Source organism: Passer domesticus, chromosome 12 (genome assembly GCF_036417665.1).
Source record: "Passer domesticus isolate bPasDom1 chromosome 12, bPasDom1.hap1, whole genome shotgun sequence".
NCBI classification, from domain to species: Eukaryota; Metazoa; Chordata; class Aves; order Passeriformes; family Passeridae; genus Passer; species Passer domesticus.
Window position 1 is genome coordinate 3710249 of NC_087485.1, and position 14515 is coordinate 3724763.

The following is a 14515-nucleotide window of genomic DNA, read 5'->3' on the forward strand; positions in this document are numbered from 1 at the left end:
CAGGCACGCAGCACTGCAGGCACAGCTCCTGCTCCTGGGGCTGGAGCTGAAACCCACTGGAATCTGATCATTTCAGCAGGTTCTGGATCAGGCTGAGGGTTAAAAAGGGAAAATAGGTGACTGGAATCTCTATTGGAAAAGAGAGGTTGAGGAGATTTCTGATGTAAAAGGAGCTCTTTGTTGTTTTGGAGACAGCAAGTGGTCTGTACAGAGGATTTTTATAAAAATATAATTTAAAAGGTAGCTAAATGACACTAGAGAATGACCCATTGATGAGAACAAGCTCTTGCTTTCATTGACATTAATTGAGATGTATTTTGTGAAATCATAAAAGTAGCATTGCAGACTTTAAAAAAAAAAATCTATTCAATGGTGATGATAGCACAGAAAAGTCATTTACAAAAATGCCACCAATACACAGGTATTAAATTCTAAGATCACTTTTGCCTCAGTTTTTTTATGTATTAATTCCAAGTCAATATGTGTTTGCAGTGTGATAACAAAAGCAACAGGAGTGATAACAACTTAATAACTTAATGGCTAGGAGAATGTTAATATGTTAAACTTTCTGCAAACTGAACACAACAGTGAGAAAATGATTTTTTTTTTGTTGTTTGATCTTTAAGAAAATCCTTCTTTATATGCCTGGAGGACACTTTCATATCTGAAGGCAAGGGATATCCCCAGCTTTTCTGGAAATGGTATTTTATACACAGTTTTGATCAGTATAATAACTCAAACGTATCATAGGTATTGATGCACCCCCTGTGACTTATTCTATTTTGTGCCTTAAAATTAAATGCAAAACACGGTATTTTATTTATGCAGTGCATCCCTTTCTGCTGCAACTGCTATATGCAAAATCTAATAACATGGAACTCTTTGAGCCTGTTTGTCAATATCTCATATGAGAGTCCATCTCCATACCTCTGCACAGTCATTTTCAGCCTATTTGGAATTCTATTCTAAACAGAAAAATGCTAATATACGTTAATGGGAACGATTGCCTCCTATATCAGCGAGGCTGATTCTTGATCTTATTTTCCAAATAACTTATTGAATTGCCAGATGACTAAACTCAACTATTCACACTTCCTTGCCTGAATATTTTCTGCTGTGAGAGAATCCTGATTCATAATAAGATTATTGATCCGTTATCTTCTTTCTAAGGCAGAAAGCCACACATGTAGGATTTAAGGCTCTAGGCACTTTTTATCTCATATCCATAATATTTGCAATCTCTATCCTGGGGGGATAAGCAGAGAGCAAGACACAAACAAGAAATGCTAAGGTTTAAATCCGAGGAGCTTAGTTTCATTATTTCTGTTTGATACTTTAGGAAACATGCACAGGCAGAAAGCAACTTGCACAAAAGGCAGAGAGGCTTGGTAGGAATGAGAATTTGGGTCTGCAGGGAAGTTTCCAGCCGGGCTTCTGATGCTCTGTCACTGCTGTAACAAACACAGCTGAGTGCTGGTGTTGGGAAAAGCAGTGATTTGATAAAGAGAAAAAAAGCAGCAGCTTCTGCCCAGCCCCTGGCTGGTACAAAGTGCACTGGACGAAGTAGCAGCACTGGGGCAACTTCATTTCCTTCAGTCTGAGCTGCTGCTGGAGATGGCTTTAAACTTTGTCTACAACATGCTGTCTCTGGGTGTGCTCCTCACCCTTATCTCTCCTTTTCTTTCTCCTGTTCCTTTTCTATCTAGTGCCTGAAATGTGTCCTGAGGGTTTGACAGTTTCTATTTAATCATTTCATCCTTCTGTATGGAAGACTGCTGAGCACCATGCAGTGAAGTTACTACCAGCCTGGAATTTCTGAATATCTGCCTGCCCTCTTATCTGCTCTGGTGCCAGACTCTTGATATCTCACTCCCCTCCACCCCTCACCCTGTGTCTGTAATGGTGTAACAAATAAAAGTTCTAAATAACTCCCTTTGCTGTGGGGAAAAAAAAAAAAAATAAAGGCTGCCAACACACAGAGGCAGAGACAGATTGTGTCCCAAGGTTTCCTTTTAGCTCTCAGTACACTGAGGGTATGTTCATTAAAACCAGCACTAGATTTCAGAGGGGGACCAGGACCAGCAGACACCATTTTATTTAGCCCTGGAGGACAAAGTTCAAGTCCCAGCTTGCCACCTTTTGCAACTCACCATTTATTATGAGGCTCTAAAAAAGCCTGGCTATGTTTTCTGCCTTCCACAAAACCTGACTCTTTCAATAAATACATAAATCCTCTAATGTCTGGACACATGTTCAGATAAGATGAAATTTCCAACTTTCAGTTGTCCTACTTTCTCCATAAAACAAAGCAGGGATCAAGCATTGGACAAGACACAAGCTAAAAAAAAAAAAAAGAGAGAGAGAGAGAATGCTGCCAGTCACTGGCTCAGCCATTTTCTCCCCAACTAGGGTTTATAAGTGATTTATTTTTCCATTAGGGATTTGAAGCTTAGCAATTCTCTGAATTATTCAGAATGAATCCAAAGTTCATTTGGGGAATTCTGGGTGAATCAAAACATTTCCAGGTCTCTTTTTTCTTAATATCCCCAAGCACTCCAGTCCTGACTGTGTGAGAGGGCATCAAGCAAACTTTGGGCCGGGCAAGGCACAGGCAGAGCAAGGCACATCCCAACACTGCTCCATGGGGAATGTGATAGATCAGTAATGCAATGGTTGGCTCTCACAATTAAAAGGCAAATATCATGTATATTTGTTAAGAGAAGTTTTATAGGTTTATAGTTTTTTTACCCCCCTTGTGTTGTTATCAGGGGTGACCTGGGTTTGAGACATTTGGGAGGGTTGGCGTGTTACTATGGCAGCACCTGAACTCCAGAAAAGATTTAAGGAAGTAAAACTCCACCACTAGACAAAGAGGAAGTTGATGGACAGAACTTTGGGAGAGGCTAAAGGGTTAAGAGGAGAAACCTCCATTGTGTGGATGAGCACATGATGGGAAAAATCCTCTGCTCCCCCCCACCCCTGTCCTAATTTTTTTTTCTATTCAGTCTTCTGTTGTGTTTTTGATAAGGTTTTAATAAACCTTTCTAAATTTTTGGAAGTGAGTAGCATTTCTCACAGGAATGTTCCATTGCTCACCAGCACTGCTCCATGAGGAACGCAAGCAGAATTCCTCTTTTTCACTGAGCACTGATTGCATCAGGCTCCAAGGGTATACAGGCACATAAATATTAAAGGTTAACTATTCCACCTGCGACAGGTTCTTCTGTGCACTCTCAGAAATGACAAAAGATTTTTGGGAATATTCCTCTCTATCAAGACGGACAGAGACCAGTACATCTATCCAAAATCACAGGAGGGAGGAGACACATCCAGCAGGCTGCAGAAAGCAATTCCAGCTGGAGTCTGATCTGGAATCCAATGTGGAATCTGATGGATAGATTTCTGCATGCATGAATATCTGTAGCAGGGACTGATGGGGTTTAGGGTATGTTAGACATGCAGACATCAGGGAAAGCAGCAATGCAGAATCTTCTCCTGCAGGAGATTGTGTGACCATGGCCAAGCTGGCCCGTGATTGAGGAACCACCTCTGCCCATATAATAGCCATGGCCACCCCTGGATGGAAACCTGCAGGCTCTGCAGGTCTATTATGCTTCTGGCAGAAGAGGAGGAAAACAGGCCCTTCAGATGCAAATAACAGTTAAATACTAAGTGATATTCCAACAGCCACTGATTATACTCTGGCCATGAAGTTAATTTAGTTAATCACATAGGAAGGATGGGATCGGTGAGGCCAGCTGGAATCATCCCCCATCTTTAGCAGGAAAGAACTGCACCCCTTCACCAGCAGAATACCAAAAGCTTTTCTGCACACTCCAGATTGCCTCTCTAAATAATTTCCATATTCATCCAAAGTATGGTTGGTAGCAATCAGAAAGTTTTAGGAGCTACTCTCTGCTCCTAGGCTCCAACTGCCAGTCAGCACATCAGAAATCATTGTTGAGAGCCATTCCCAAACACGTTGGGAATCTGCAATTAGCAACATTAACAATGGGATTTCACAGATGTAGGTTACATGCTTTCAGAAAAGAAATGGCAGTTGCTGGCAGTGGGGAAATACTTAAGAACTACTTATCCCCTAATTAGACAAGGTACTGCTCTCTAAGTACTGAATGCTAAGCACTGCTCCAGCATGTGCTTCTCTTAACCCCACAGAATTATGCTGAATTACTGAGGTTCCATCTGAGCATTTCTTAGCCAAGGCTCCTTGCATAAACAGATGGAGCAGTTCTGCTGTTTCCGTGCTGACACATTTAGACTGCAAAAGTACAGGATTAAGTTCAAATTTATCATAAAATCACTTTAGATAGGACGCTGCTGTCTTTTTATCCTTCTCAAGTATGACAAACAGAAAGACAACACTGTCTGTGTGGTGTTTAAAATAGGCAAATAGATGAAAAGTTTGGGAAGGAATACTGGTTTAACATCTACAGAGGACTGGGTGAGGCCAGAGCAGGACAGCCAGCCCCAGACATTTTTATATTCCCTTGAAGAGGGGGGTGATTGTCACTAGATGGATTTCCCAGGACACATTAAGGCATCAGGTAACTCATAATGGCATTGCAGACACTAAATGCCACATTAAATGGGTAATCAGCTGGTTATGGGCTGAATATCAAAATCCAGAAAGAGATGGTGAATGCAGGTTGAGATGATGTGATATTGTCACCTGTGAGGAAAGGCTGGCAAGTGGCAGAATATGCCTGATTTAAGCTGGTTTTCTCTCTCTGAAACAACACAAAGGGGTTGGAACAGAATCCAGGAGTGGGGCCAAAGCAGCCCTGGCTTTCAAATGTAGTCTGAAGAGAGATTTCAACACTAGGCATCAATTAATATTGCTGAAGCATTCTAAGGGAAGACTCCCCAGAACCCAAACAGGATATAAAGACAAAAAGTTGCTGGCAGAGCTTGTTATAATCTGTGCAAATACACATCCTGTATTTGCAGGATGTAACTCCTGATCATGAGACAAGATTTCCTCTAGATTGTAACTTCCATAGAATATCTGACAAGCTTTCCCTTACACTGTAGCATCCATAGAATATCTCTGCTCACAGATATGGAAGGGCTGCTTCTCTAAGAAACCAGAATAAATCTTCAGAATGTGATTCTCAGAGAGTCAGATCTTCACACATAAACCAGTCCCTTGAAGTTTAGCTCCAGACCTCCTGTCAGAGACGTCTCAAACTCCTCAGTGGTTTTAGTAACTTCTAACCAAAGAATGATGATCCCCATTTTGAAACTGCTCCTAAGGTTTCCAAATAAAACCGTTTGAACATTCTTGTGAATGCACCAGAAGGAGCAAGGCTTGCTAGTCTGAGGCACAGGACAGCCAAGTGCCCAGCTTGCTCCTCAAGTGTAGCTTTCCTACTCTGCATTTGGCAGTCTGTGGTCCTAAACTCACAGCTCCTCCACGTAAGAGACTCCCTCAAGTAAGACTGTGTTAAAATTTAATTTTGTGAAGAAACGGCATATTTAAATAAAATTAAATTCCATTTCAGTGTTCTGATCACTTTCTGCAGTTACACATTCTGGCTCTTTCTCTCCTGCTGGCAATCCATATTCACGTGGTGTGCTGCTTAGAGTGCAGAGCAAAACCTTTCCTCAGCCACAGACTTTCAGAAGGTTGTTCAACCTTTCCCCTCAAGGTAATTTGTTTTTATAATGGAAGACTTAAGTTATACTAATATATTGTTGGGAATATAATGAGCATGCTGGCAATTGAATGTCTAAATACCAAATCAAGACAGCAGATCAGTCATTTTTATCAAAGTTTCTTTATACTTCTGTGAAATAATAGGTCTGGAGAGGTACCAGGCTTAATTGCCTAGTGAGCCACTGCCTTGCCTGCCTCTCTCCTAAATGCCAGGACACAGAAATGAAGGTATCTCACATCTCCTTTTGTTATTTCTAAGGGTGTGAAGTAAATAATTCAATTTATAATAATTCAATTTATAAAAATTCAATTCAATTTCTGAAGCACTTTATCTCCCTATGGATGAGGTTTGTTTTACACTGAAGTTCAGGAGAGGGAAAGAAAGGACAAAATATTCAATGGACAGAGCAGAACGAAAACCACCAGGTATAGAGACAGAGTGTAAATGTGTGTCACTGTTTGTGTGCAGATGTTTAAGCAGTTTATCACCTTACAATGTCAGATAAGCAGACCAATATGAAAATTTAAATTACACAAAATTCATTCCCACGTACTTAGACTTGCAGCGAAACATAAAGGTTCTGTAAATTCTAAATTACACATTTAAACTATGAATTTCCATTTTTAGTTGTGGCCAAACTGTGATTACCTGGCATAACATACATTGGAAGAAGCAGTCAATTTTCATACTTGGGCTCTTTCATTTGAATAAAGTCTTTATGAATGTTTAGCATCCACACCTGAAGATGTAATACATCTTCTACAACCCAGGAAATCTGCATCACAAATTAAACCAAGAGCTAAAATGTTACAGCAATATCTGCATTGAAGACTGATTTTGATCTCTGCTAACAGATTAAAATTGCCTACAATCCTAGGTGACACATGTAAATATTCAGCAGCACATCTCCTTGGCCCATTTTTTTATTTTTTTAATCTTTGGTGTTTATCTTACCTTTAATGCACCACGTTTTTCATTTGCTTCAAGAATAAAGATTTCTGCCATGTCCTCGGCGTGCTCCGACCGTGCATGGACAAACAAGACTTTGCCAGCTTCTGATACATTCTTGAGTGCAACCAAATTCCCATCGAGTTCCACTGTAAAGTTCGGGTTAGAAACTTCAAAGTTCAATTTGTTGTTCCCCTTGCAGTCATCAAATTTCACTGAGGGTGAAAAGAAAAAAGGACGAAAAGGAAAAACACACATTGTAAATATCTACTTTGGAACACAAACTTCCGATATCTTTATGTTATTAGCTTGTCTACAGATTTGGGAAGAAATGTCTCTCAAAGGAAAAAAAAAAACTTTCAAAGAAATTCTATCTTTTTTTGATTCTTCTTCATAAAGAAATGCATGAATATGTACTTTCATAAATATGAAGAGGTTTTGACCAGTCTAACTGGGTAGCAGACAAATAAAACACTCTGGACATGAGCCTTTTGTGCTCACTCCAATCAAATGCACACCCAGTTCCACAAACTGAGCAGGGGCAACAGAGTCCTCGTTGTGCTCCTCATCACAGCCCAGGATCCCCAAAGGCCCTTCTGTGGCAAAGTGCTTTCAGGTATCCAGTAAATCTATAGGTTCAGCACTGGTTGTTTACCGAATACTCAGCCCCAGGCAACTGCAAAAATTTTATAAAAATGAAAAACTGAACTCCAACATTTCTTACTGCCAGGATTGTCACACAGTCCATGAGCTGCTCTGTATCTAAGGATTGTGAGAACTTTTAATTGAACAGTAGCTGTCAATAATCCTGTTTCACTTTACATGAAAAGTAAAATATTTAGGAAAGCTGGCATGAAGAAATCTCCCTAAAACACAAAGAATTGAGCCTTTGCCTCAGATTTCTTCTCTGATTCATTTTGCACAAAATACTGGAAAAAATATTAGTGATTTAACTACCAGCTATATCAGTAAGAGATCTTCACCACAAACTTGCAATTGCTAAATGAACTGTTCAAGGTTTGACATCTCTGAACAATATATTTGCATGTGAAAGGTTTTTCTGCAGACAACCTGTTTTGTATTCCCTACCTTCTCCTGGAGTTACTGCTGCTGCAGACTTGTCACTTACCTATATGCTCTCACTATTTTTATTTTACATTTCACTTCCTCTGGATCTTTAAAAACTGCACTACAATTTTAGAAAAAAACTACAGTGATACCAGCTATATAAAATCAACAACAATGGAGTTTTACTACAAAATAAAACACTTGGCATAATTGTTTAGATTCGCTGTATACACTTCTTGTATTGGGGCATTGTTTATAAAGGAAGAGAAAAAATCCCGGAGTCTCTCATGGCCAATCCCTAAACTCCTCCTGACTGTGGAATCTCTATAAATGTTCCTAAAGCACAAGAATAGTCTCATGGTGGGTGGCCACTCAACTCTCCTGGCAAGTTACACAGAAATCCTCTTCATCAAATTCTGTATTTCTCTCCAGGCAGAACAACATGAAGACAGGGCTGCCAGAGGACCTCGTGGAGATCCTTCCTTTCTGGCATTCTCTGGGATTCAATCCCAAAGCAGAACACCACAGGGAAAAAGAGCCATTGCTGGTTCCAGAATTTACAACTTCATTTTATGATGAATATTGATGAGGTGGGTTAGATTAACAATTAAACAGTGCCAAAATCTCAAGCACTCGAAGAGAATAAGGCACAAAAAGAGATGTGGGGTGCTATTTACCAAAGCAAGAGTGGAGGGCTGGCCTTGGGCTGCCAGCCTCCCACCCAGTCACGCTCTCACTCCCCCACCTCAGCAGAACTGGGGAGAAAGATGGAAAAGATAAATACAAGGAGGTCACTCACTAATTACCATCACTGGCCAAACAGAAACGACTTGGGGAAAATGAATTTAATTGCCAATTAGGACAGACGTGGATGCTGAGAACAAGACAAAATTAAACCCCCCCCATGAAGCCGTGACCCTGTCAATTCACACCAGACAATTCCCTTCCCGAGGAGAGCCCAAACTCTCTGACACACACCATGGGCTCGGGCAGAAAATCTCCCCCAGCAGCTGAAGGATCTGCTGCTCACAAGGCTTCAGCTCAATTACATGTTTTTAACTAAAAGCTGCTCCCATTTCTTCCACTTTACTGTAGGGCAAGAGAACTATCCTTGGATTCACAGCAGGACAGAAAACCAGAATTTCATCAGCTCATTTGGCGTTTCATTGAATTTTGCTGAAAGCAAGAGGGATTATAAATAAAAAAGAAACAAAACCTCTTTCCCCTCAGACCCTGCAGTTTCTCCAGACAAACCTATCTCAGGCTGTCAGGTGGCAGATCCTGCTTGCAAAGTCTTGTACTGAAAGAGAACCAGGAGGGAAAGCCACTGAATTTGGGAGCAGCACAGCTTAAAGCAATTTCAGAGTGCTCAGAGTGTGCTGGTGCCCACACTCCCAGGCTGGGAGCTGCTTCCAGGAAGGATCTTGTGCCCACAGCAGGGTTTTGATGGGAGGCTCCCTGAGCAAGGCCTCCCTGGAGAAAAACCACCCTTTGCAGTTGATGTTGGGTTTATGGCAGGTGTTTTAATAGACTCACTTCAATTTCCTAAAGCTACCAACCAAAAAAATGCAATATTTTCCTATCACTACAAATGTGGGAAGTTGAAATTCTCTGTACAAGCCACTGTATAGATACTGCTTAGATTGCAGCCTTTGTGAATTACAGTCTCTTATTTTTTAATCCCGTAAAAAACTGAAAAACCCAACTAAATAATTTTTTAAAACCCAGTGAAAAAAGGTTTAGGAACTGGTTGCATTGGTGGCATCTCTTCCCACTGCAGAGAGTGCAGAGAGTGTGGGACTGCATGACCCTTAGGGTCACTTCCAACCCAAGCTAGTCTGTGACTCTCTGAATATATATGTGCTTTTCATAACCAAAAACTGCTGCTGATTAACTATTAATAGCTTACAACTGGAAAAAATTAGCATTGGCCTCTGAGAAATTATATCAGGAATAAAAAGTTAAAAAAAAATTAAAAGCCAAAGACAACTATAATAAAATAATCCCTTAAAATCCCATGTCATGGTTCAGAGCTGTAGCTTCACCCAGCCAAACACTCCAGGTGCCTTTCAAGAAAAGGACAAACTGGGCTGTGTTTCTAAAGCAGGGAGGAGCTGCCTGGGGGTGCACTGCTCCCACCTCTCTGCTCAGAGCTCGCAAACCCTGGGATCCCTGCATCGCTGCCATCTGCATGCTCTGGGGAAATTCAAAGGCCACATGCAGGTTTGGCACGTGGAATCAGGAGAAGCACTTGAATCTATTCTGTATTCCCTTGCAGGTATGAATCTGACACTTTTAAACCTTTTACACTTTGCTGTCTATTCATCTTGCTTTATGAAATCCTGCAACTTTTTCCAAAAAGGGCTGAGGCAGAGTTGTTTGAAAGTGGGAAACTGGGGTGTTTTTTTACCATATCTCATCCAAAAGCTCTGATGCTTTCAATTCCCAGTCCTACCACAGAAATGAGAGTATTTGGTGAGGTTAATAGCAAGGAGAAGGAAGGAAATTCAAAAGGCTCTGAGAAGTACTGATATGTAGGAGAAAAATTAGAAGTGGGAGCAGATGAAGTGATCATAGGGATAGAGAACACTGGAGATTATCTGGCTTCAGGGCCAACAGAGGTGAAACTGAAACCAGTTGTTGAGAGGGTTGAGGGGAACTGGAGCCTTAGATAAAATCCCTAGTCAAATGTGGACCTTATCAGGATGGTGTTGTGTCCTGGACTGGGCTGACCAGGGAACATCGGCTGAGATTGAATTACATCCCCCCGATGCTCCTCACTAGGAATGTTTGATTCCTTAAACTCATGTGGCTTCTGGGGAAGAGCCAGTGCAAATATCCCAAATTTGCAGTATTTGAGCTGCCCATGGCCAGCTCCAGGAGAAGCTACACAGTCCGTGGGGCTGGGGCTGGCACTGACCACACTGACCTCCCCTGCCAGGCGCTCAGGAGAGCTCTGAGGAGCTTCAGCTTCATCAGCTCCCTCAGATTTCCCATCCATGGCATTACATTAATCTCTTAACCAAACCTGTACATTGTTAATGCCCATTAAATACAAGGGAAATAGAATTTTTAGTGCTTATTCTCTGGTAAAAAATCTTGCTCTGTACATAAAGCCAGTGTAGAAATCCCTACGTAAAAAACTATAAAGTGTGATTAATTAATTACTCCTTTTGTCCCCCCAAGTAACAACCTGTGTAACAAGAAATGAGACAGAAGTTGTGGATATCAGCTGTGGAAAGTGTCAGCCTGAGCTGCAAAGGTGCTCTCTGAATATCCAACACTCTGCTGCTCGGCAGCCCTGCTAACATATGGTCTGTGTGATGATGTTTGTGATGTTCATGCATTTGTCACAGAAATGAGGTGTGAGGAAAGCCCTGAGATGGATAATTGACATTTTTCCCACTACCCACATGCATTATAACAGGTTGGGTGAGTGGCAGCCTGATGAGAGGGGCCACACAGCCCAAAAGTTCCCATGTTCTCCTGCTCTCACTCTGTATTAGAGCTTAAGGAGTTTAACTGGATTTTAAACCCCTCAGAGCAAAGGCCACCTGTTCACCCTGTGTCTGTACAGCATTTGCAACAAAATGATTCGTGTTTGGTGCTCAGGGTGCTACAAAAGTGCAAAAAATGAATAGTAGCAACAGTTCAGCTCTAGCCCCAAAATAAAATGTTAGAAATGCTGCACCAGGCATGACGAGTGAATGTCTCACTGACAAGAATTCAATGGGCAATTAAAACAGTGATCTAATATTTGTATGAAGGTGGAGTTCTTCATTTATTGACGCATCTATGACTCTTTTGATGTTCCTAGTCATGCTCCAGCTGCCAAATGAACATCTTTATTGTGCCTAATATGCCACATGCTATGAGACAGGCTCCAAAACTCCATGCAAGCAAAATGAAAACACTGCCAAGCAGCTCCCAGTGAAAAACATGAGTGTCATTCATCGCCCTCTGTTCATTTCTCAGCCTCCTGTGTTAGACTTTTACTCCTTTTTGTAAAATTCACATGTGAATTGTACAGAATATTTCTTTCCACTGAGCAATATTCATTATTTGCAATACCTACATGGATCCCAAGGATTTAATCAGTGACTTTGAGTTTATTATCACCAAAAGACCCGGTGGAAAAACTTGTGCAGGATCCCAAGTCCATTAGTGCAATGATGGGAAAAGTTGTAACTGGAATATTAACCTTTATAGATCTCAGCAAGGAAACTCATGTTCCTTGGATTCTTTGCAGTGCATTCCATTTTCCCTGTTATGACATATCACAAATGTGAGGTTTCTACACCACTGCGATATTTATGACAATGACCCACAGATGTTTTAAAGGATATCATTTTAAAACATTGAAAGGTTAGCAGTTGCATTTCTTGTAAACTAAAGCGGAAGAAAACAAGCTGAAATAGGTTTGTATTCAAAAGCATATGTTGGTCTGATATATTTCACTACCAAAGTAATTTTTTTTCTGAGTTTAATTCACAGAAGTTTAATTTGTTTTGAACAGAAATACTGAATCCATAATTTTCTCTCTGGTGAAATCTCCACAGAGGTATTCTGAATAAATAAATACACATATTTATCTATAAGCACACCAAAACTAACTCTGTACATCTCTGTGTACAGGTATTCATATTTTTCTGTTATCTGATCATAACAAGAAACAAAATGACTCCTGAATGAGGAAATTTCACATTGAAAATACAGACTTAATTGCTCTATCAATAAATATTAGATGCTTTTTGTAAATATAACCTAGCCTTGCTTGAATCCGTGGGAATTACAGTATCAAAGCAATTTTATCCTGTGCATTTTTCCTTCTCCTTTCTAGCAAATAACTTTGGATCGTATTGAAGCCAGAAGGTGTACCTGTGAGAGGTCCGGAGGTGCAAGAAAAGCACATTACAGCTGCACAAAGGCAACTTAACTTACCAGGCCAGCAGGGATCCCCCAGCTCTGCTCAACGACAAACAGGGAAGTCAGAGAGGCTGAGCTTCATTAACCACGGAGAAAAGTGATGGCTGAGGCAAATGGAAATGCTTCTGAGTGCTGGGGTTGTGTATAAAAATTCATAAAGCAGTGTGACCTGGTGAGAGTCTTGTTAGCAATGAGCAGTGAGCGAGAAAAGGGAGAGGGGCTGGGGAGGGGAAGGGGCTCACAGCTCCGGGACAGGCTCTCAGCACCTCCAGCTGCACAAACACCACGTGCAACGAGGCTCCAAGGGCTGGGTTATCCTGCCAGTGTGGGGAGGATAAAATCCAGGATAAAATCCACCTGGAACCAGCATATCTGGACTACCTGAATCCATCCCAGAACAAGAGAGGGAGCTGCCACAACAGCTACCAGCACAGGAGCTGAGAAACAAACCAAATCCTCCCTTTGAAGCCAACAAAAAGGTCCACTAGGAGAAACAGCTTCTTTCCCTGCCTTTGAGGTGCCTTCAAAACCACCTCTTGAACAGGAGTTCTGGCAGTGAGCCCATAGCCTGAGTGTTTCTGCTGGTTTTTTGCAAAAATACCTGAGCAGCAGAAGGAAAAAGTATTGCCCCTGAAAATCTGAGGACAGAATAATTTCCAGACAAGACACTGTCAACAGTTAATTCAGACAGGTTGCTCCTAAAGTTATGAGATTATCATTATTTTATACCTAAAAGTGCTGCAGAAATAATGATTTCACAGATTATAAACCTACTAGCGTGCCTGAAGTATTTACACAAAAAAAAATTATTAAACATTTAATAAAATGAACAAAATGAGTTTTATGAAAACCCTTTTTCAAGGTTTTTATACAGCTTATTGCTACCCTAACTCTGCAGTAGAATTGCTACAGAACAATTTTTTTAACAAATCCAACAAGCAACAGTGGGTTATTATCTTGCACTGCATGTTTATGATTTTCTTGCATTTATATAATTTCTTTATGTGCCCCTGAAGTAAATTACAGTGATGACTTATTTGGTATCCAGAGAGTCAGAAATTGAGGGAACATGAACAACAGTGAAATGTTCGTCACAACATAACAAGAATTGCTTAAGACAAACACACATTTATATTTGACTTCTTTGGAAGAACAAGTACTAAGCAACAGACTGCATCCCTGAGCACACTTTTCAAGTTTGAAAAAACAAACTGATTAGCTAAACTGGCAAACATCCCTGTGTGGCTTATGTGTGATGATTAGATTTGTGCAGAGCCCTGTTATGATACAAAAATTAGGCCAGCAGTTCATCCGCTGGGCACAGGGTGTTCATTCCTGCCCTTTGGAGAACACCCTTTCCACTGGAGAAACGGTGCCTATTAATAGCCACAGCTTTCTCTGTGCTGTCAGAATTCATTGCACTTATCACAGATAGGAGATAAGCTCCCTTAGATGATGGAAGACAAGGGATTTCACCCAGAAGCCAGCTGCAGCCAAGGAAAGGTGTGATGTTCTCACAAAAGGGCAATACTGCTCTCTCTCCTGTGGCATTCACATTCCCTGGAAAAATCCCTTTGACCAGGATTTTTCTCCTGGGAAGACGAGAAGCCTCAGAGAAAAAGGAAAACGATTCTTATCTCATTTGCTTCTCCTGTGTTTTGCTGCTTTGGAATGTGGTTGGAGATTGTTTACCCACAGGTGATTGTTCCATTGGGTTCTGCTGGGAGTTGTTTTCACTCTTTGGCCAATCAGTGCCAGCTGTGTCAGGGCTCTGGAGAGTCATGAGTTTTCATAATTATCTGTTTAGCATTTTCAGAAAGTATCCTTTCTTTAGTATAGTTAGTATAGTATTCTTTAATGTAATATAGTAGCATAAAATAATAAATTAGCCTTCT

The 14515-nt window shown here is 40.9% G+C and overlaps 1 protein-coding gene across 4 annotated transcripts in view; it reads right to left on the bottom strand.

Annotated features, from left to right (window-relative positions):
• Nucleotides 1–14515, bottom strand: part of CDH13 (cadherin 13) — a 435704-nt gene that overhangs the window by 272042 nt on the left and 149147 nt on the right. For 3 of the 4 annotated variants that reach the window (XM_064386249.1, XM_064386248.1, XM_064386247.1), the window contains exon 3: nucleotides 6633–6841. In XM_064386249.1, the coding sequence (XP_064242319.1) occupies nucleotides 6633–6683 (51 nt within the window). In that variant the 5' untranslated portion in view covers nucleotides 6684–6841. Of the gene's footprint in view, nucleotides 1–6632; nucleotides 6842–10887; nucleotides 10990–14515 lie in introns of those variants that run through there. The other variant, XM_064386250.1, reaches the window with a different exon arrangement.